General features: G+C 39.1%; 1 protein-coding gene across 2 annotated transcripts in view; it reads right to left on the bottom strand.

Moving 5' to 3' along the window:
* PHKA1 (phosphorylase kinase regulatory subunit alpha 1) overlaps positions 1-23,659 on the bottom strand; it is a 141,134-nt gene that overhangs the window by 61,511 nt on the left and 55,964 nt on the right. For both annotated transcript variants that reach the window (XM_023202119.2, XM_023202120.1), the window contains exons 9-14: positions 17,807-17,860; positions 16,341-16,463; positions 14,247-14,342; positions 13,355-13,462; positions 11,200-11,278; positions 5,197-5,331 (exon numbers count right to left, since the gene is read on the bottom strand). In XM_023202119.2, the coding sequence (XP_023057887.1) occupies positions 5,197-5,331; positions 11,200-11,278; positions 13,355-13,462; positions 14,247-14,342; positions 16,341-16,463; positions 17,807-17,860 (595 nt within the window). The remainder of the gene's footprint in view (positions 1-5,196; positions 5,332-11,199; positions 11,279-13,354; positions 13,463-14,246; positions 14,343-16,340; positions 16,464-17,806; positions 17,861-23,659) is intronic.

Raw genomic sequence — 23,659 nt, 5'->3', positions numbered from 1 at the left:
TATATCCTTGTGTACTTGTACGAGTGTTATATAGGATAGATTCTAGGCTGGTTGCAGTGGCTCACGCCTATAATCCCAGCACTTTGGGAGGGAGGCCAAGGTGGGCGAATCACGAGGTCAGGAGTTCGAGACCAGCCTGGCTAACATGGTGAAACCCTGTCTCTACTAAAAATACAAAAGTTAGCCAGGCATGGTGGCGGGCACCTGTAATCCCAGCTACTTGGAAGGCCGAGGCAGGAGAATCACTTGAACTTGGGAGGCGGATATTGCAGTGAGCCGATATCACTCCACGGCACTCCAGCCTGGGCAACAAGAGCAAGAATCCATCTCGGGTGGAGAAAAAGAAAAAGAAAAGGATAGATTCCTGGAACTAAGGTTGTTGGTCAAAGACATGTGCATTACATTTTTTTATAGGTAATGCCTACCTGCCTCTAATTTACACTACCAAGATGCTGAGAGTGTCCACATCTCCACATATTCATCAGCACTGGATATTGGCACTCAACTTTTGTAAAACTGATGGGCAAAAAATTATATAGCACTATTCTTTTATCTTACATTTTCACAATCATTGGTGAGGTTGAAACTATGATAACTTAAAAAATGTAGTACTAGGAAAGAAGAAACAGTGATCAGCAGCACCAAAAAGTAAGATTAAAAGTATCCACACACATGTGAGTGAGTATATGCATGTACAGTAGATGATAAAGATGGAATTTCAAAACAACGTATATATGAACTATTCAATCAATAGTGCTGGAACAATTGGTTATTTGGCAAAAAGTCAGGTTTTTACCTCATAGGACAAACTAAAATTAATATTATAGCCTAAGACGTAAATGTAAAATTGTAACCACAAATAACAAAGAAAATGCAGTGAAAATGTATTTGACCTAGGGATGGGTCTATCTTTCTAAGTTTAACAGCAAGGAAAGAATCCAAAAAAGGAGAAAATTTTATTACATAAAATATAAAACTTCTATACATGAAAAGCAGCACAAAATTAAAGGGCAAATAATAAAATAGCAAAATATTGCAATAACATGTGGAAGGTGGAAGAGAAAGTGTCAGTATCCCTAATATATTTAAAATTACCTCACGGAAATGGGTAAAGAATCAACAAGTACCCAGCAGAAAAATGGCAAAAGAATCTAAGTAGATGATTTGCAAAATTAACAGAAAAAGGCTATTTAGGAAATAACTTTTGAAGAAATTACGTTAATACAGCTATCAAATTGGATTGTAGGTGGCTACTTACCACAACATAACAGAGTTTATCATATATTGTTATGTTTCAAGAAAAACAGAATGCAAAATCCATTCTTAATGACATCATTTTTCTAAAAACATGTTTGTACTTATTTTATTTAAATGATTGGAAACAAATATGCCAAAATAAAAGGTGGCTTCCTCTGAGTGGTGGAATTACAGGTGATTGTTACCTTTTTCCTTTGTGCTTGTCTCTGTTTTCCAGTTCCCTGCAGTCAATGTGTACATACCAATTTGTAATCAGATAACTTATAACTTATGAAATTTGGAGAGAACCAGAATAGCATACCTATTCAGATAGAACTAGGAGATAAAGTCATAATTCTTGAAGGACTGAAAAATATATCTGATAAAATGGATGTATCTAATATTTAAAGATTTGCACAAAGGCAAGAAAATAATTATCTAAAAGAAAGTAAGACTAGGAAATATATATAAATCTCACTGATAAAAGCTTACCATAAAATACAAATAATTGATAAATATATACAGAAATGTGCAGACCCTATTAGATAAGCAAGCAATTGTAGACACACAGTTTCAAAAAAAAAGAGGTAAAGCAAAAATAGAAAAATAGAAAAATGTGCAGGTCACTGGGAATTAAAGATAGAAAATTAAAATAATTTATACATATTAAAACCTATTTATCTAACAAAAATAAATAAAACTCCAATGTTAGTGGGATAATAAAAAAGAAAGGCATATTTTATATCTTATTTATGTCACTACAAATTAGTTCGTCTTTGTAAATAATAATCTGGCAACATGTAACAAGAGCTAAAAACCTGTTCACAATCTTATCCAGAATCCCTTTACTGAGAATATACAATTAAGAAAACAGTGGTCTATACAAAGGCATTTATAGAAGGATAAAAATTCTCGAAACAATTCAGCTACTAATAAGGGAACAATTACTTTAATTTGATGAAATACTATATAGCTATTTCGGTATGTGGAAATGCATCATGAGAGAGTAAGTGAAAACAAACAGAACACAAGTAAATATAGGCATGTTAAAGATAACTATTAAAATGTATCTATATGCACTAAGAGATTAGAAAAGAATTAGCATTATATAAAGATTTGAACTTAATATTTAAATTCTTACTTTTGCAAAGTTGATTAATCTCATAATTTAAAAAAATAAAAAAGATGTTTTAGAACTGACTATGAAATACTGAGGATTTGAGGTGAGAGAACTCCGTTTAGTTAACATATATAAACAAATACACCCAGTAAAGAAATATTCCTTTTCCTTCATGGGAATTATGGTTGTCATTTGATGTATCCTTAGGGCAATTTAGTTATTGTGAAACTGTTGCAATAATAGAATTTTGAATAATCACTCATCTGACTGATAAGTCATTAAATGTTGCCTTATCTATCACGCTTTTCCTGACTTCCCTTCCACGCTTTGCCTGATTTCCCCAGGTAAATCTATCTCCTTTCTTCTGTATTTCATATGTAACACCATGGTCATAGCATTTATAAGATTGTACTGTGATTATTTAGCTGCATGGCTATGTCTTCCATAGCATCTAGCCCAGTGCCTGGTACATAATAAGGGAGCAATAAATGTTTATGAATGAATGAATGTAGCAAATGAAAGAACATATCAGGAAGATAAATGTCCACTTGTCACTTGAGTCCCTGGATGTTTGATCATTCATTTAGTTTTTATTTCCTTTGGCTAGAAAACAAGAACTTAGTAAGAGGCCCAAGATGGAGTCTAGGTTTTGAAAAAGTAAATAGTAAGGAGATTGCTTCTGTTTGTTGGAGAGACCTGATGTGAGGCAGGCAGATTCCAGAAATGATGGCCCAGAGCTTAGAATTACTTGTTTCCCAGTAAGATATGCCAATTTAGAATAAAAGATGCAATGAAGCAATGGGTAAAATTAACCTATTAACTTTTGAGTGAGAGCCAGAGAATCAGGTCAAAGTCACCAACAGGACTTGCATAAACCCAGAATTGTAGAGACTTCTAAGAGTTACAAAGAAGGTGACTGTAAGATCAACTAGTACTCAGGTGGGTAAGATGTTGGCTAAATAGGGAAATACCTTCCTTACCTCAAGTGATTTAGTGCTAGTGGACTAGTATCTAGAGACTAGAAGTGCATTATAGGTCTGGGGCTATAGGGAATGGCCAAAAAATAAAAACAGGAAGCAGGTTCTGGGAAGGGGTGAGGTATGCATCCCACCTAGCAAAGCATCCACCCAAATCAGCCTCAGAAGTTTCAGAGCCTTGACTTGGTATTTACCTCAGTTAGGGTTGAGTAAATAGAGGGAACCAGGAGTATTTTATAATATTCAAGCTAATTTGTGGCTAGATTTTAGAAATTTATTAGGATCTGAGACTTATTCAATACATTTGTTAATTTCTATGTGTATATATTTTAGTTTTTCATTATCTTTTTAAAGCAAAGTTTCTTTAGAAAATTCTAACCATGTTATATTTGAACTTTTAGGAAAGGGACATTCCTACATCATAGTTAGGATGGAAGAAAGAAATCCATATACTCCTAAAGCCAGATGCAAATGTTAATAGCTCTGGAATGCAAGGAGTTCAAGCCTTGTTGGCATTAAATATATGTTCCTAGAGACAGACAAAAGTCAGCTCTAACTCTTGGTCCTTTCCTCCTTGGTTGATTCCCTCTCAATTTAGACAAAGAAATTAAGTGACTGGAGTTAAGTGCCAGTAAAAAGGGAAGGAGGCTGGTTTTCAGCTGGGAATACTTGCCTTACTTGCCTTAACTCTAATTACAAACATACCATTCTTGGGTGATGATTAAAAAGTACACACACACAGACACACACACACACACACACGCACATATACAAACTAACTTCTGGGTTTGTAAGTGGCAATCCACTATCTAAGAGCCAATCTTTTACAAATCTACTCTCTTGTAGTTTAAGATTGTATTACTTTTCTATTGGTTCTGTAACAAATTACCACAAACTTGGTGGCTTAAACAACACGGATTTATACTTCTACAGTTCTTGGCATCACGAGTCCAAAATGAGTATTATGGAACTAAAATCAAAATCAAAGTGTCAGCAGGGTTGATTCCTTCTGGAGGCTCCAGGGAAGAATCCATTCCTTGCCTCTTCCAGCTTCTAGATGATGTGGGAATTCCTTGGCTCACAGCCTTATCACTTTAATCTCTTGCTTCTGTTGTCACATCTCCTACTTTTATAGTCTGGTCTTCCTCTGATTCCCTTTTATAAGGACACTTGTGATTACATTTAGGGACCACCTGGGTAATCCAGGATAATCTCCCTATCTCAAATAAGTCTGTTTTGCCATATAAGGTAAGGCTTATAGGTTCCAGGAATTGAGATTTGGATATCTTTGGGGAGTCATTATTCAGTCTTCCACAAGAGTAGTTTAGAATTTCTTTTAGATAACAATATAGTAATTTGTTTAATGCAAAAAGTCTATCACTAAGTTTAATATGTGAATTAATTAAAAAATAAGTACTAATTAAAAATAAGTACTAATTAAAAGTAAGTATTATATTAAGGAATCTTTTATATTACGAACTAGTTCATTAAATGACAAAGTATGAAAGACCTAAAAACAAGTTCCTTGGCTATCATTCCATATAAAATAAGCAAGTATTTGAAAAAGAGGTACAGGTTCCAAGAAAGGAGAGAACATGTTATTTAAGCACACACTTGGAATAAAGATACAATATTGGCTGATAATAGCCATGCCTTATGTATCCAAAGGGTTCATAAAACACACCTAAAATTATCAGGCCTGTTCAGAATAGAGAAGCTAAGAAACTTGGATTCTAGAGACTCTAAATTCCTTCTCAGCTCCAGCTTAATAAAGCAATACACAATCATGAAGAATGAAAAAGGATGGAAGCCAGCCTGTATTGAATAATGCTTTGATTCTAGCAGCCTGGCCAATCTCCTTACCTAGGCTGGAATAAATGTGGCTGAGAATGCGAGCTGGTTGTACTCTGATGGGGTATACCTCAGCAATGGTCTCCACGTCAATTCCCTTGTCCTTCAAAATGGCCTTGATTTCTTCTGTTTCAGCTACAATGGAGACTATAGGAGACAAAGAAGATGAGGTCACCAGAAAATTTTATTTCAATAGCAACTTAAAAATCTCTCAAGTCATATAATTTCTTTTGAAGAGAAAAAAAGGAAATGGGAGGAAATGAACAGTTATTGAGGGACTTTGATAAAATAAGTGTTATGCTAAATAATATTATCTAAAATGAAAAAGAAAAGATCTCAAGACTAGAGCATTAATTTTTGCTTTTTGGCTAAATATGTATGTGCTCCTAGAGAATACCACACTCTCTTTATATCTAAGATTCCATGTTTAAATGGGGGAAAAATCCATCATGAGGTTTGGTAGAGCTTTGGTAAAAACTGACTCCCCGAGTTCTTTCATATCAGTAAACCTAAGGTCAGAGCCAGGTATGTGGGGGTAATAAAGAACATCCTAATGACAGGAGTTGCCTATAGCTAGAGAATGATAGAAGGCATGGTGAATTGGGGATAACAATTTAAGCCATCAACATATAGAATTGTATGTTTTTTAGGCGGCAGGTAGGGGGCGCTGGGGAGAGATGGGGATGATACTTCTCTAGATTCAGAGCCTACCAAACCTGGACAACTCCCTTTTCTTCCTCTTATACTCCTGTCACTGAAGTAGGAAGCCCAACTACAAGAGACGAGGCTAGGCCAGCTTCCTGATTCTTCTTTTCACTTTCCCTCTATGAAACAGATACCCGGCTGGGGGCCAGTAATCCAACTGAGGCTTTAGCTGTCTTGACACTAAGCACCAGTGGCAAATGTGCCCTCTACTGCTCCTCTAGTGCTGGGAGATGTGACGGATTGTTCACAGGAAAAAGAATGCACTGCTTGGTTCATCCTAGCTTACCATTATTTTCTACATTGAGTTTTTGAAGCAAAGTCTTAGTTAACAAAGTGCTACTTTGCCTTCCTTTGTCATTATCCTTTATATATTTTTCTATCTTGGAAACCTCATGCTAATGGGCTGCTGTTGTCTGGGCCAGGATAGCAGGATATGTCGATCACAGAGTCCCCTGGACATAATACCATCTTGATTACTTGTAACTGAAAAAATGAAAATAAAAGAGATTCTTCAGGGAAAAATGTGCTGAGGAAGAACAATAAGGGGCTAAGGACAGTTCAGGAAAAAACACATGGCAATCCATTCATTCATTAGTAAACATTTATTAAGTACCTCAATGGATGAGGTACTATGCTAGTCACTAGGGATATAGAAATGGATAAATTAGTCTTTCCCTCAAGGAGCGCACATTGTAACAGAAGTGGCATACACATGGATTGTAAAATGACCTGCTAGGTAAATAGAGATAAGTGCACAAAACTTTATGAGATCATCCAGGAGTGACAGCTAGGTAGTATGGGGTTGGGAGGAGGGGTATCAGGAAAAGCTTCTGAAAAGAGTTGATGCCTACACTGAGTTTGAAAGAATGAATAAGTTAGCTAGGAGAAACAAGGGATTAGGAAGGGTATAGCCATTCTAGGAAGAGGGTCCAGAATGAACTTATCAAGCACAGAGTTGAAAAGAAGAATGGCTGCATATAGGGAGGTGGGAAGAACCATATACACTTCAATATTGCTGTAGCATAGTATACCTTGCATAGTGGCAAAAAAAATGGATCTGGAAAGATAGACAGGGGTTAGAGCATCATGAAGGGCATGTGTATCACTTGAAGGATTTTGTATTTCATCTTTTGGCCATGCTTTCCAAACTGCTTTCTACTGAGCCTCAGGATTCTTCAGGGGAATTGGTTGTAAGAGTACAGGGGACTGAAGGACAGTCAAGTAAACAATACTCTGGGGGCCCCAGGAGTGCCTTCAACCCAAGCAACTAATTTTTTTGTTTTATAAAATATTTAGAAAATTCGTATTTAGTGTCTCTTATGTGCTAGGCACTGCCATATGTTAAGGACATGATCCCTACATGGAAAAAATGAGATGGCTATAGAGTCCTGCTAGAGGCCTGAATAGAAGTTAACCTGCAACAGGATATGGTAAAAGTAAGGAAGAAATTGTTCCAGACAGAAGAAATAGCATGGGCAAAGGCTCAAGGGAACAGAAAACAAGGCAGAGCTAGGAATTATAAGAAGCCCTTTATAACAGAAACATGTAGTATAAAGGGGCGATGATGAAAAATGAAGCTGGAGATGGGGTCAGGGGCTAGATCTAAAGGGCCTTATAAGTCATATTAAGGAGACTGCCAATGGGAAGCCCTTGTTGAGGTATAATCAGAGGAATACAATATTAATACCTGTACCTTAAAAATAGTGCATTCAGATTGATAGAGAAGAAACTGACAGACTATAGTGAAGACAGACAGACCAGCTAAAAAGCTACTATAGGGCCGAGCACTGTGGCTCACGCCTGTAATCTCAGCACTTTGGGAGGCCGAAGTGGGTGGATCACCTGAGGTCAGAAGTTCGAGACCAGTCTGGCCAACATGGTGAAACCCCGTTTCCACTAAAAATAAAAAACCTAGCCAGGTGTGGAGGTACGTGCCTGTAATCCCAGCTGCTCCAGAGGCTGAGGCAGGAGAATCGCTTGAACCCGGGAGGCAGAGGTTGCAGTGAGCCAAGATCATGCCACTGCACTCCAGCCTAGGTGACAGAGTGAGACTCCATCTCAAAAAAAAAAAAAAAAAGTTACTACAGTAATGTAAGGAAGAGATGGTGATTACCTCCATTAGGATCAAGATACTGGTACTGGAGAAAACTGGATCGATCTCAGAATTATTTAGGAAATAAAGCAGCCAGAACTTGTTAACTGTTGAATGTAGGAGATGAGAGAGAGGAAGATATCAAGGATTCCCTAGGTATTTATTTCTATAACTGGGAGGATGGTGTGTCATTTAATGACACAGGCATATAGGAGGAAAAGCAGGTATGGGTGATGTAGTACTAGGAGGGTATAGCTGAATAATTTTAGACATGTTGAATAAATTTACAGTGCAAGTGAGACACCCAAGTGAGGGTATCTTAAAGGAAGCTGATACAGATTCAGAACTCATTAGCATAGAAAGAGATGAGATGGGTCAAGGAGAATATATAGAGAAGAGGAGAAGCGGACTTAGAATATAACCTTGGAAAATACCAACATAAAAGACATGGGCAAATGAAGAAAAGCCTGGGGTGAAGTGGAGGAGTTCTTATATCATGACTTATATTTTCTCTATGGTATAGGAGGTGAGATCATCTTCTAGGAGTGAGGGAAGAAGTAAGAAGGTGGAAAGAGGGAAAAGGGAAAAGGTTGGAATAGAAGGAGGCTGAGGAACAGAAATAAATATTTAGAGAAGCAAGAGCAGTGGGCTAAGGACAGAATTCTCAGAAATACCAATAGTTAGGGGGCAAAGAAGAAGAGGAAGACCAGAATGAGACAGAAATGTGCTTAATCTAGGTTGAAGGAGATTCAAGAGAGTATGGCATCGTAGAAGATACGGGATACACATTAAATACTCCAGTAAGATGCAGATTAAAAAGTACCTTCCAAATTTGGCAATACAAAGGTCACTGGTAATTTAAGCAAGATTGTTTTCATAGTAGTAAGCCAGACTATAAAATACTGCAGAATAAAGGGAATATAAAAAAGTGGAAGTTTGGATGAGAAAGAAAGAAGCTATATAGTGTAACTAGAGGGAGATGAACATGTCAGTAGACTAAACAAAATAGAACCAACAGAATGGGAGAGTTTGAGGATTCCAGGAAAGAGCAAGTTTCTAGAGAAGGCTGGGGAAGAAGATAATGATCAAACATCAGAAGGAAGACTTGTCCTTGAATAGGAGAAGAAACCCTTTTTCTCAGATTGCAGAAAATGAGGCAAGGATAGGTAAGACTGTAGGGGTGGGGAGGGCTGAGACACTGACAAAGATCAGAATATTATCAGGCATGAAGCAGCAGGCCAAGAATTAGGCTGAAAAAAGAGGTGGGGATTGAAAACAGAGAAGGTGTGGAATAGTGGTTGAGAAGTATGAAAATGCTGACTTATTAATAAGAACAAGGATGAACAGGAGGCACTGTAAACCTAGCTGAGCTGGAGACCATGATTTCCAGTGCCACCACTCTGCTCATTTGTGTGTGTGTTTTTTTCCCCAATAGCTTTTTAGCAGGCTAGGTATAGGACCAGAAAATGCAGACTGTAACACTGACCTAGGGCTGTGATTTTTCTAGTGGGTGTAATAGAAGTATGGTGCATTGGTGACTGGGAAATTTAGATGAACAACCATGAGGTAGAAAAGGGTAAACTAGGGGAAAATAGAAACAAGGGTAATGGGAAGAAAAAGAAAGTTGAAATAATGTTATGACTATGATCACAGAGTAGAATATTGGAATTTCAGATATCTGAAGTGAAAGAGCCCTAAAGTTTGGTCCTTTGAGTGGATGGCTAAAAGTATAGGTAGAAGGAAAGGTCACTAGAGTTATGGATATCCAGAACTTTGAGACTGAAGTACTAGACTGCACTGACATCAATGCTAAAATCTAGTTCTATGGCAGGATTTGGAGAGGAAGAGGAAGGCTGTAGCCAAGCCTCAAAGTCTTCAAAGAATGAATTAGAGCAACCAGGAGATCAACATAGACAGGTGGAATAAACCTCAAAGGAGAGCAAGATCTCTCATGGGAAGGGAAGAGTAATGACTTTTACATAATGTTTGCTATATATATTGTTAAGCAAGAACTACCTGTATGACCACATGGGATGCCAAGTATAAGAAAATTTAGAAAACGCACGAGATTATTTTCCATATAGAACCAACCCCAAAGTCAAGTGATTGGAGACATTTCAAAGGAGTTTCACAACACCACATTGGATTGTGATGTTAGAGTAAAAAATTACCTCAAGTCTTCTACTCTAAGAGACAAGAATAATGGTGATATCATTGAGAGAAATAAGAAAGGTAGAAGGATTTGCATTTCTTAGGAGAGGAAAAGGTTGGGATGGAGACAACAGGTCAGTTTTGTGTTTGAAGTGTAAATGGTAGAGAGGCTTTATAGATATTGGGACTAGAATTTTTAACATGTTTATAGAACTCAGCCTAGTGTTTTGCAGAAAGTAGATGTCCCAAATTTAAGTGGATTGTTAGGAATAAAAACAAAGGTTTGGAGTATTCTCCAAAGAGGTAATAGTTGGGGCCATGGAAGCAAATTTACTATGAAGGAGGCAGGCTTAGCTAACTAATACAGAGTATAAATACAGAAAGACAAGAGTATAAGATTAAGGGCAGCTGGGTGCAGTGGCTCTTGCCTGTAATCCCAGCACTTTGGGAGGCTGAGGCAGGCAGATCACGAGGTCAGGAGTTCGAGACCAGCCTGACCAACATGGTGAAATCCCGTTTCTACTAAAAATACAAAAACTAGCTGGGGGTGATGGTACGTGACTGTGATCCCAGATACTCAGGAGGCTGAGGCAGGAGAATTGCTTGAACCCAGGAGGTGGAGGTTGCAGTGAGCCGAGATTGTGCCATTGCATTCCAGCCTGGGTGACAGAGCAAGACTCCATCTCAAAAAAAAATACTAAGTGCAGAACCATACATAAAGAAAGAAGTACAGTAGAAATAGCACAGAAGGAGTGGTCAGAGAAAAAGCAGAGATAACCAGGAGGCTAAAATGTTATGACAATGAAAATAAAATAATTTCCAGACATAAGGAGTGGTTAAGAGTGTCAAATAATATTTTGGAGTCCCCTGACATAGCACGTCATTCATTTGTTTATTATTAAGATTACCAGCATTTTGAAACCAAACTGAATCAAGTTCATTATATACTTTTTGAATCCTAATGAAGTGCAAGATATAGAATAGTCATAATTTACTAGCCTAAAGATTTCTACCCCTAACCAGACCTTTAATATAAAAGTTCTTCCACTGGGAGTAAGAATACATACCTTGAACCACAACATCTGGCTTTGGTACAGTAGAAAACCTGCGATTCAGGGGATCAATTTCTCCAGGGGCTAAAAATCCCTAAAGAAAAGCCATAAAAAGACAGATTATTAAGTCTCAAAAGAGAAGCTAATATTTGAGGGAAAACAACATCCCTATGCCCATAACTTTGCACCATAACATTCAAGAGACAGGTGTAGAAAGGAAACAAATGCCTTTACTGTATGAAAATGTTTGAACTCCCAAATTCACACCAAAATTCATTTTATCTAGAGTTAATTTCTATTGGCTGCCACAAATCCTTTTTTAGGTAGGGTATAAATATGTATGGTATAATTTTTTTTTTTTGAGACAGGGTCTTTCTCTGTCACCCAAGCTGGAGTGCAGTGGTGCAATCATGGCTCACTGCAGTTATGACCTCCTGGGCTCACGTAATCCTCCCACTTCAGTCTCCCAAGTAGCTAGGACTACAGGTGTGTGCCACCACACCTGGCTAATTAGTTTATTCACGGAGACAAGGCCTCACTTATGTTGCCCAGGCTGGTCTCAAACTCCTGGACTCAAGCAAACCTTCCACAGTGGTGGGGTTATAAGCGTGAGCCACTGCACCCAGCTGGGTATAAATTATAAATAAACAGAATGTTTTCTGGTTATTCCTCTATCTTCTCTGGATATACGTATGATTAGATGATTAGATCACAAAGCTTATCAGTAATTTAAGCCATTAGTCCTGCTGTATTCTCATTTGTTCATATATCTGCTATGCCTTCCGTACATCAGAAATCTTTTGACTTGAGTTTCTGCCCTTTATGAAATGGGATGAACTCGCCTATTTTTTCCTCAAGAATACAAATCACTGGCCGGGCGTGGTGGCTCATGCCTATAATCCCAGCACTTTGGGAGGCTGAGGCAGGCGGATCACCTGAGGTTGGACGTTCGAGACCAGCCTGACCAACATGGAGAAATCCCGTCTTTACTAAAAATACAAAATTAGCCAGGCATGGTGGTGCATGCATGCAATCCCAGCTACTCGGGAGGCCAAGGCAGGAGAACCATTTGAACCTGGGGGGCGGAGGTTGTGGTGAGCCAAGATCGCGCCATTGCATTCCAGCTTGGGCAACAAGAGCGAAACTTCGTCTCAAAAAATAAAATAAATTAAATTTTAAAAAAGGAAAAAAAAATAATACCAATCACTGTGGCATTCTTTTTATCAATGCGGCATTCTTTTTATCAATGCATTTATTTTATTTTAATTGAACAACAAAGTTACCAGGTAAGGATTATTTAAACAAACCATTCTGCCCACTTTTGCTGGATTCATTTAGTAATGTCGACTAAGAGTAATCAAACAGCCATGGTCACAGACACACAAGAAAAATGAACAAAACAGCTGCAAAAATCAGTGGTTATACATAAACAGGTCAAAGAGTATCTCAGATAGGATAGTTAAGTCCCACTCTTGATCCTCTAGGAGCCTGGGTTATATCTTATCAAAATAACATAGAGTGGGGAAGTAGACTTGCCAGATTATATGAAAATCTTCTGAGAAACAGAATGCCTCTGTGCAGGCTCAAAATGTCACAAAGAAGGTGGACACAAAGTCAGAAACTCCCAAATGCCTCATTAAGGGCAATCTCAACAGAATCTGATATAAGGAACATTTAGAGAGCCCCTTAACAAAAAACAAACAAATGTAAAAACCCAAGCAAACAAACAAAAAAAAGCCACGATGTTCCTAATCACTTATCATGGCACCTAAACATATCAGTTAAAGAATGAAACATTATGTTGCTTGGAAACATTAGCACTTAATCCATTATCAGTAATTAACTAGCTAAGCACAAATGCATCTGTTAGTCACCAGGCAGGGCACTGAGGGGAGTTTTGAAAGGGATAGATCTGGGGCCTGAGCAGCTCCAAATACAGTGCCAAAGTAGGGAGTCCTGGGCAGCATGAGGGACATGGTTGCCAGGGAGCAAGAGCTTTTTGTGAGGGTTGGCTATGCTCCCTACTCTGAAGATCTGGAGGAAAACTATAATTAACGCAAAGTGCAAAAGGCAGAAGACATCCTTCAGATTTAATGAGCTACTTAAAAATCTGATTATTATGGTGACTTAAGGCAGAAATAAGTGGGACAGCCTTGAAGATTCCTCTTACCTCTGCCATCAAGCTTCCTAAAATGTATAGAGACTGACCCCACATGTGAGGCAATTTCCCCATGGGGACTCGGTCCACAGTGTGAGGATTCTGATATTCTTCATCGACCTAAAAGAAAAGATGAAGAGGCCAGATGAGGAATAATAGAAGGTTTAAGATACTGGATAATAAAAAGGCAGACTGGATTGTAATTTATACCCTATATAGCTACATATGCAATGCACTGAAAAGTGAAGCACTATCACTATAATCTAGGGCAGTGCTCCCCAACTGTGATGTGCATATAGATAACCTGAGGATCTTGTTAAAATGCAGATTCTGATTGAGTGGGGATGAGGTAGGGCCTGAAATCTATTTCTAACAAGCTCTCAGGTGGTGCTGCTGATGTTGCTGGGAGCTTATTCTACTCATTCTCACCGGAATGGAAGACTATTCTCTCCCATGTCTAATGCTCTTTTGCAGTGGAGAAGAGGAACAATGTTACACCCGAGTGGCATTTTGGGGAAATGACAGTCTGAAAACAAGATATATTCATTTTCCAAGCCTGACCTATTAAAACAGTCCTGGATTACTGGCCTAAAAGCAGAGAATACCAAAACTTGACAGTCCACGCAGAACATCATCATAGTTTTTACTAGTGATCTCTACATCATTCTCAAGATTCAGGTTTGGTCTTGTCCTTGTTTCACTGTGCAACAGTACCATCATTGAGACTGTTTTAAAATTTTTATTTTTAAAGGAATAAAATCATACTTATGTTGTCCTATACCTAAAGACAAGCTTTCAGAACAATAAAATAAGATTAAAAATTATTTGACTCAAATGAGGTAGTCTTATCAAGGTACTGCCCCTCTTCTCTATCAGCTATATGTTATGGCACTGTCTGACTCACCCTGTCAGGAGGAACACTGTACAGCTCTGGCAGAAGTGGGACTCCATTTTTGCCCTTGATGAGGACTGCTTCAAGAGCCTCTCTATACTCTTGAACCTGCAGATAAAAGAAAGGCAGGAAAAAAAAGACTTATAGAGAGTCCCTTTGGGGACCCAGGAGAAGATTGTAGCCAAAGAAGGTCACATTGAAAAGAAGCTAATTCACCCAGTAAAATAGAAAGGAAAGGGTATTTACTAAATGCTCGTTATAGGCCAAGTATTATGCTAGGAGTTTTGCATACTTTAATGCATTTAACTTTAAAAACTATCCTAGGAACTATGTGTAATTAAGGCCTTTTTACAGGGAAATTGTCTCAAAGAGGTTGTAAATTTGTGGAAGATCAGAGCAAGTACACAATTGAATCCAGGGTGTAGCCATGGCAGTCTGCTTCCAAAGGCCTGTCTCGTTCCACTATGTATTTCTTAAGTACAGCTTCTAGATTTGAGGACGTATTGTCTTGAAATTGCAGTTTTACCTGCCAAATTAGGTTCTATTATGGTCAAGTTTATGTTCTGTGCTTAACCATTTGCTAAAGCTTAGCAATATATAAAATGTAAAAAAAACAAAAAAAAATCAAAAAACAAAAAACCAAAACTGTAATTTATGATGGAAAAAAAATATAGTCAGTTCTGCTATAATACTTCGTAAACAAATTTGTTCCAATGCTTCCCATATATTGGGGGAAAATTTGAGTATAACATGAATTTCATGTTTGGTTATGCACAATTTCATACTGAGAATGTACTCAACTGAACTGGACCATGTAAGAATACACAAAACACACATGCATACATCTCAGGAGAACAATGAACTGTACCCATTCACATCTGTTGTTACTCCTTTCTGTCCAATTTCAGGTAACACTCCTTTCACCACTACTGAACTTACAAGTTGCAATCCTCTGATGGCCATCCTGGATATGCAGCCACATGCTTTCCCCTCTCTTCAGTTTTCTACCTCTTTCCTCTCAGCCTTTTAAAAAATTTTTCCCCTCTGTTTTATGCTCTTTTTCTTTGTTTTCTCTCACTCTTTTTAATCCCACTTTTGTTCTCTTCCTCTTGCACATTCTGTAGTGGGCATGAGAGCTAGGTGGGTGAACTGGTGAGAACTTGGGTACACACTTGCACAAGCAAACTTTGGGTCTTTTTTAAGGTGAAAGTCCCGTAACTATTGTGGCATTTAGGTATTTCTTTACTATTTACCATGTATAAAGCCATGATACTATTATTTTTATTAGGTTCCTATCATTTTGTATGCGCTACATTTTATGTGCTGTACTCCTTACCCCATTTTCTCACAAGCCCTGTAGTTTTTATTTTTTAAATATGCGTAGCATGGTGATTTTTAAAGAATGCATATGGTCTGGGTGTGGTGGCTCATGCCTGTAATCCCAGCACTTTGAGAGGCTGAGGCAGGAGGGATAGCTTGAGCCCAGGAGTTTGAGACCAGCCTGGGCAACAAAGCGAGGCCCGTCTCTACAAAAAACAAACAAACAAACAAAAGTAGCTGAATGTGGTGGCATGTGCCTACAGTCCAAGTGACTCAGGGGGCTGAGGTGGGAGGACTGCTTGAGCCCAGGAGATCGAAGCTGCAGTGAGCCATGATCACGCCACTACACTACAGTCTGGGCAACAGAGTGAGAGACCCTGTCTCAAAAACAACAACAACAAAAAGATTGCATATGTATCATTATAGCAGAACTGACTGTATGTTGCATTTACAGTATGTCTTTATCTGTGAAATTCAAAGACTTTTAGGAATATATTCTTTAATGAATGGTGAAAAACTATTTTCATTATGTACAGAGAAACTGAAGAAGTCAATGACAATAGTTGGGCACTAAATGGTCAGGAGTGAAACCAAATTTTTTTTAAAAAGAAGAAAAAAATAATCCAGGTCTTTTAACTCTTAGTGCCCTCAGCTAGTAGCCTGTAGGGAACAACTGTCTCTCCCCTATTAGGAAGACTTCCATCTGGACACAGGGTTGGTATACTATTAGCTGTAAGAAGATATAACAAGAACATTCAGCTGAAAACTCTTTCCCTAGCTTATTACCTGTTCTGCATTGCCACTGAAGACCCCATCAAGAATAAAGTATGTCCAGAACAATGGCCATTCACACTCAATGTTTTCAAATAGCTTCAGCTCAGCTGGTTCATAGTACAGACGATTGGGATCCTAGTAAAAACACAATAAAGTCTGTCATCACTCAGAGGTTAGATGTACATCTTTAGTTCAGAGGTATTATAACATGGGCTTTCATTACTGATTGTTTTAGAGGAGTTCAGGAAGGCAGAGCATGTGCATACTCCCTTCCCTTAGCAAGTACTCTATGATGCGACTTCTAACTAGTGGAATTGGGATAGCAATGATATCACAAGAGGGTGTATGAAGAAATAAGATTGGTTTGCAATAAAGTTGAGTTTGGTTTTATATTTGTTAAGTTTTATGTAGTAGTAGGACATACAAATAGAAACGTTTAGAAGAGCAACTAGAGATGAGGGTTTGGGAATCATCTTCATAGAGGTGATTATGAAGTACAAGTTACAGATGAGCTTTGTGAAATAGTACTAAATAAAATGAGCAAACTGCTCAAGAATGGAATCTTAGTAAACCCTCAGAGTGGGGCAAGGGAATAGCAGAAAGAGAAGAATCAGGATAGTATAGTGGGAAAATTAAAACAGGAAAAGAATTTCAAGAGAATTTAGGACTAGGTAAAAAGTGAGGTACTATAGAGAAGTCAAGGAGAATAAGGATTCAGAAAAGGCTATTGGATTGGTCATTTAAGAGCTTATGATGATGTTTCAGAACATATAAGTTTAGTACACTGATAGGGGAAGAAGTCAAATTCAAGGCTAAAAAATAAAGTGGAAGAGAGGAAGTAGACCAGAAGAGTTTGAGCTCGATGATTTTAAAAAATCCATAATGTCTCTCAACCATCAAATCTAAGCTTTAAACAATGTTTCCATTACCAGTGAAAGTGATTCATATTGACTGTTCAATCCCTTTAATAATACTGAATTTTTCTCATTTATATTTCCAAGATGAACTTTTGACTAGTTGAATAAAAGAAACTTACCTTTTCAAAATCTAGCACTGTTTAGAACTAACCAACTACAAGAGGTGGAATGTGGGGCCAGAAAGATCTCCTGATGGAAAGATTTTTCCCTTTGTAATTGTTAAATATTTTGGGAGAGATACTTTGAGACAATGCAAATACCATTTCTGCATAAGTTTTCATCCACTGATTTTACCATGTATCAGTAGTTCTTTCCTGAAACTAACCAACACAAGAGGTAGAAGGACTACACCTTCCTCTATTTTACTTAATCCAGAAAGGCCTATAAATTGAGAACTTGGCAGCTAAGCCAAGTTCAACAAATATAGCAAACATCAGTTATTATAATACTACTTAGTGATCTCTATAAGTACCATCAGTGAGGTAAATGTTTTCTCTGAATGAGGCTGCAGGTAGAAGTGGCCATTCTACCTTGGGTTTATTTTGGAGAAAAGAAACCTACCTCTTTAGGAGTTTTATATCCATCTCGTAGAAAGCGACAGCAACCATAACGACCCTGGGAATGCAAAGAAAAGGGATTAGCAGCTTGTACACAGGTACGGCCAGGTAATTAATCAGAAATACATCCTTGCAACATCTATATGTACCACCAACCTATCACCGATAAAGACACAATGCTTAAAACCAAAAAACCTGAAATCAATCCAGCAGCAGAAACAGATTTCAGCAGTGTGATTTCAAGTGAAGGCAAAATGACAGGCTCTTCACTAAAGCAGTGTTCCTAACAGTATCTTCTCTATGGCTATCCGCCTAGGGTAAGTCTGTGACAGCCTAATTACTAATCTATGTGGTCCCATTCATAAGACACATACAGCTCATAAGACTCCATAAGCTTTTTTAAAAAACACATGTTTTTAAAATTGAGACAATTTTAGGTTGACAGAAGAGTTGTAAAAACAGTACAGAGAATCCCAGTATTCCTATCAACCACCATTCCATTATATTCACATCTTATATAACCATAGAAATTTGCCAAAACTGAAAAATTAACCTTGGTGGCTAGGTATGGTGGCTCATGCCTGTAACCCCAACACTTTTGGAGGCTGAGGTGGGTGGCACCTGAGGTCAGGAGTTTGAGACCAGCCTGGCCAACGTGGTGAAACCCTATCTTTACAAAAAAATTTAAAAATTAGCCAGGCGTGGTGGCACGTGACTGTAGTCCCAGTTATTCAAGAGACTGAGGTGGGAGACTCACTTGAACCTGGGAGGCAGAGGTTGCAGTGAGCCGAGATCGTGACACTATACTCCAGTCTGGGTGACAGAGTGAGACTTTGTTTAAAAAAAAAATTAAAAAAAATTAACTTTGGCACGATACTATTAACCAAAGCACATAACTTATTTGGATTTCATCAGTTGTCCTTTTTTCTGTTCTAGGACCCAATTCAGGATTCCATACTGCATTCAGTTCTCATGTCTCCTCAGTGTCCTCCAATCTATGACAGTTCCTCAGTCCTTCCTTGTTTTTAATGACCTTGACACTTTTGAAGAGTGTTCATCAGTTATTTTGTAGAATGCCCCTTGATTTGGTTTTGTTTGATGTTTTCTCATGATCAGATTAAGGTTATGCATATTGGGAAGGATACCATAGAGGTGATGTGCCCTTCTCAGTGCATTGTATGAGAGAGTACATGATGTCAATATATCCTATTACTGGTGATGTTAACCCTGATCACTTGGTTAAAGTGGTGTCTGCTGAATTTCTCCACTGTAATTTTCCATTTGTAACTATTAAATATTTTGGGGGAGATACTGTGAGACTATTCGAATGTCCTCTTTCTGCTTAAGCTTTTGTCTACTGATTTTAGCATTCATCAGTTGATCTCTCCTGAAATAATTATTATTCTAGTGTTTGTCTAATGGCAATTTCGTATTTCCTTTATTCCTTTAGCATTTATTAACTGACATTCTCCTATTAGGGAGATTTGTCTTCTTTCCTATATATTCATTTTTCAGTTATTTATTTAACTGAAATAACTGAAAAATGGACTTATGGATATTTCATTTATTCTCTGGGTTATAATCCAATACTATGATAGTTCTTTTGTTGTTCAATTTTTTTCTGCTTTGGCCATTAGAAGAACTTTTCCGTTGGTTCCTGTGTCCCTTTGACACGTTCCATACTTTTCTGAGTACCTTTTTATTTTCTAGAACCATATGATACTCCAGGCTCCTCTTGTATCCTCCCTGCCCCAGTCAAATCAACCACTTCTCCAAGGAGCCCTGAGTCCTTTCATTGAGAATGACATTTAGAAACCAAAATTTGGACACCAGGTGTACTCATTGCCTCTGGGCCCTCTCAGTGGACAAAGTTAGGAAACACATATATGAAGACACACATCCCTATATTAAACACACACACACACACACACACACACACACTTCATTCTGGCACTACCTTCTCTAATCTGACATCAGAAGGTTCATTCTAGGCTTTTCCCATTCCCTGTGTGTAACAGTGAGAGGGGGGGCGGAGCAAGATGGCCGAATAGGAGCAGCTTCAGTCTCCAACTCCCAGCGCGAGCGACACAGAAGACCGACGATTTCTGCATTTTCAACTGAGGTACTGGGGTCATCTCACTCGGGAGTGCCGGACAATCGGTGCTGGTCAGCTGCTGCAGCCCGACCAGCGAGAGCTGAAGCAGGGCGAGGCATCGCCTCACCTGGGAAGCGCGAGGGGGAAGGGAGTCCCTTTTCCTAGCCAGGGGAACTGAGACACACAACACCTGGAAAATCGGGTAACTCCCACCCCAATACTGCGCTGTAACACCGGCACACCGGAGATTGTATCCCACACCTGGCCGGGAGGGTCCCACGCCCACAGAGCCTCTCTCCTTGCTAACACAGCAGTCTGCGGCAATCTAACCGCAAGGCAGCAGCGAGGCTGGGGGAGGGGCGCCCGCCATCGCTGAGGCTTAAGTAGGTAACTAAAGCCGCTGGGAAGCTGGAACTGGGTGGAGCTCACAGCAGCTCAAGGAAACCTGCCTGTCTCTGTAGACTGCGCCTCTGGGGACAGGGCTCAGCTAAAGGAGTAGAAGCCTGTGAAACGCGAACGACTCTGTCTGACAGCTTTGAAGAGAGCAGGGGATCTCCCAACACGGAGGTTGAGATCTGAGAAGGGGCAGTCTGCCTTCTCAAGTGGGTCACTGACCCCTGAGTAGCCTAACTGGGAGACATCCCCCACTAGGGGCAGTCTGACACCCCACACCTCACAGGGTGGAGTACACCCCTGAGAGGAAGCTTCCAAAGCAAGAATCAGACAGGTGCACTCGCTGTTCAGCAATATTCTATCTTCTGCAACCTCTGCTGCTGATACCCAGGCAAACAGGGTCTGGAGTGGACCTCAAGCAATCTCCAACAGACCTATAGCTGAGGGTCCTGACAGTCAGAAGGAAACCTATCAAACAGGAAGGACACCTATATCAAAACCCCATCAGTACGTCACCATCATCAAAGACCAGTGACAGATAAAACCACAAAGATGGGGAAAAAGCAGGGCAGAAAAGCTGGAAATTCAAAAAATAAGAGCGCATCTCCTCCTGCAAAGGAGCACAGCCCATCGCCAGCAACGGATCAAAGCTGGTCAGAGAATGATTTTGATGAGATGAGAGAAGAAGGCTTCAGTCCATCAAACCTCTCAGAGCTAAAGGAGGAATTACGTACCCAGCGCAAAGAAACTAAAAATCTTGAAAAAAAAGTGGAAGAATTGACAGCTAGACTAATTAATGCAGAGAAGGTCATAAATGAAATGACAGAGATGAAAACCATGTCACGAGAAATACGTGACAAATGCACAAGCTTCAGTAACCGACTCGATCAACTGGAAGACAGAGTATCAGCGATTGAGGATCAAATGAATGAAATGAAGCGAGAAGAGAAACCAAAAGAAAAAAGAAGAAAAAGAAATGAACAAAGCCTGCAAGAAGTATGGGATTATGTCAAAAGACCAAATCTACGTCTGATTGGGGTGCCTGAAAGTGAGGGGGAAAATGGAACCAAATTGGAAAACACTCTACAGGATATCATCCAGGAGAACTTCCCCAACCTAGCAGGCCAGGCCAACATTCAAATTCAGGAAATACAGAGAACGCCACAAAGATACTCCTCCAGAAGAGCAACTCCAAGACACATAATTGCCAGATTCACCAAAGTTGAAATGAAGGAAAAAATCTTAAGGGCAGCCAGAGAGAAAGGTCGGGTTACCCACAAAGGGAAGCCCATCAGACTGACAGCAGATCTCTCGGCAGAAACTCTACAAGCCAGAAGAGAGTGGGGGCCAATATTCAACGTTCTTAAAGAAAAGAATTTTAAACCCAGAATTTCATATCCAGCCAAACTAAGTTTCATCAGTGAAGGAGAAATAAAATTCTTTACAGATAAGCAAATGCTTAGAGATTTTGTCACCACCAGGCCTGCCTTACAAGAGACCCTGAAGGAAGCCCTAAACATGGAAAGGAACAACCGGTACCAGCCACTGCAAAAACATGCCAAAATGTAAAGACCATCGAGCCTAGGAAGAAACTGCATCAACTAATGAGCAAAATAACCAGTTAATATCATAATGGCAGGATCAAGATCACACATAACAATATTAACCTTAAATGTAAATGGACTAAATGCTCCAATGAAAAGACACAGACTGGCAAACTGGATAAAGAGTCAAGACCCATCAGTCTGCTGTCTTCAGGAGACCCATCTCACATGCAGAGACATACATAGGCTCAAAATAAAAGGATGGAGGAAGATCTACCAAGCAAATGGAGAACAAAAAAAAGCAGGGGTTGCAATCCTAGTCTCTGATAAAACAGACTTTAAACCATCAAAGATCAAAAGAGACAAAGAAGGCCATTACATAATGGTAAAGGGATCAATCCAACAGGAAGAGCTAACTATCCTAAATATATATGCACCTAATACAGGAGCACCCAGATTCATAAAGCAAGTCCTTAGAGACTTACAAAGAGACTTAGACTCCCATACAATAATAATGGGAGACTTCAACACTCCACTGTCAACATTAGACAGATCAACGAGACAGAAAGTTAACAAGGATATCCAGGAATTGAACTCATCTCTGCACCAAGCGGACCTAATAGACATCTATAGAACTCTCCACCCCAAGTCAACAGAATATACATTCTTCTCAGCACCACATCACACTTATTCCAAAATTGACCACATAATTGGAAGTAAAGCACTCCTCAGCAAATGTAAAAGAACAGAAATTATAACAAACTGTCTCTCTGACCACAGTGCAATCAAACTAGAACTCAGGACTAAGAAACTCAATCAAAACCGCTCAACTACATGGAAACTGAACAACCTGCTCCTGAATGACTACTGGGTACATAACGAAATGAAGGCAGAAATAAAGATGTTCTTTGAAACCAATGAGAACAAAGATACAACATACCAGAATCTCTGGGACACATTTAAAGCAGTGTGTAGAGGGAAATTTATAGCACTAAGTGCCCACAAGAGAAAGCAGGAAAGATCTAAAATTGACACTCTAACATCACAATTAAAAGAACTAGAGAGGCAAGAGCAAACACATTCAAAAGCTAGCAGAAGGCAAGAAATAACTAAGATCAGAGCAGAACTGAAGGAGATAGAGACACAAAAAACCCTCCAAAAAATCAATGAATCCAGGAGTTGGTTTTTTGAAAAGATCAACAAAATTGACAGACCGCTAGCAAGATTAATAAAGAAGAAAAGAGAGAGGAATCAAATAGACGCAATAAAAAATGATAAAGGGGATATCACCACCGACCCCACAGAAATACAAACTACCATCAGAGAATACTATAAACACCTCTACGCAAATCAACTAGAAAATCTAGAAGAAATGGATAATTTCCTGGACGCGTACACTCTTCCAAGACTAAACCAGGAAGAAGTTGAATCCCTGAATAGACCAATAGCAGCCTCTGAAATTGAGGCAACAATTAATAGCCTGCCCACCAAAAAAAGCCCAGGACCAGATGGATTCACAGCTGAATTCTACCAGAGGTACAAGGAGGAGCTGGTACCATTCCTTCTGAAACTATTCCAATCAATAGAAAAAGAGGGAATCCTCCCTAACTCATTTTATGAGGCCAGCATCATCCTGATACCAAAGCCTGGCAGAGACACAACAAAAAAAGAGAATTTTAGACCAATCTCCCTGATGAACATCGATGCAAAAATCCTCAATAAAATACTGGCAAACCGGATTCAGCAGCACATCAAAAAGCTTATCCACCATGATCAAGTGGGCTTCATCCCTGGGATGCAAGGCTGGTTCAACATTCACAAATCA

This window comes from Piliocolobus tephrosceles, chromosome 12, assembly GCF_002776525.5.
Source record: "Piliocolobus tephrosceles isolate RC106 chromosome 12, ASM277652v3, whole genome shotgun sequence".
Taxonomy (NCBI): domain Eukaryota; kingdom Metazoa; phylum Chordata; class Mammalia; order Primates; family Cercopithecidae; genus Piliocolobus; species Piliocolobus tephrosceles.
Note: the sequence above shows the minus strand (reverse complement) of the source record. Positions and strands in the feature narration are given on the sequence as shown.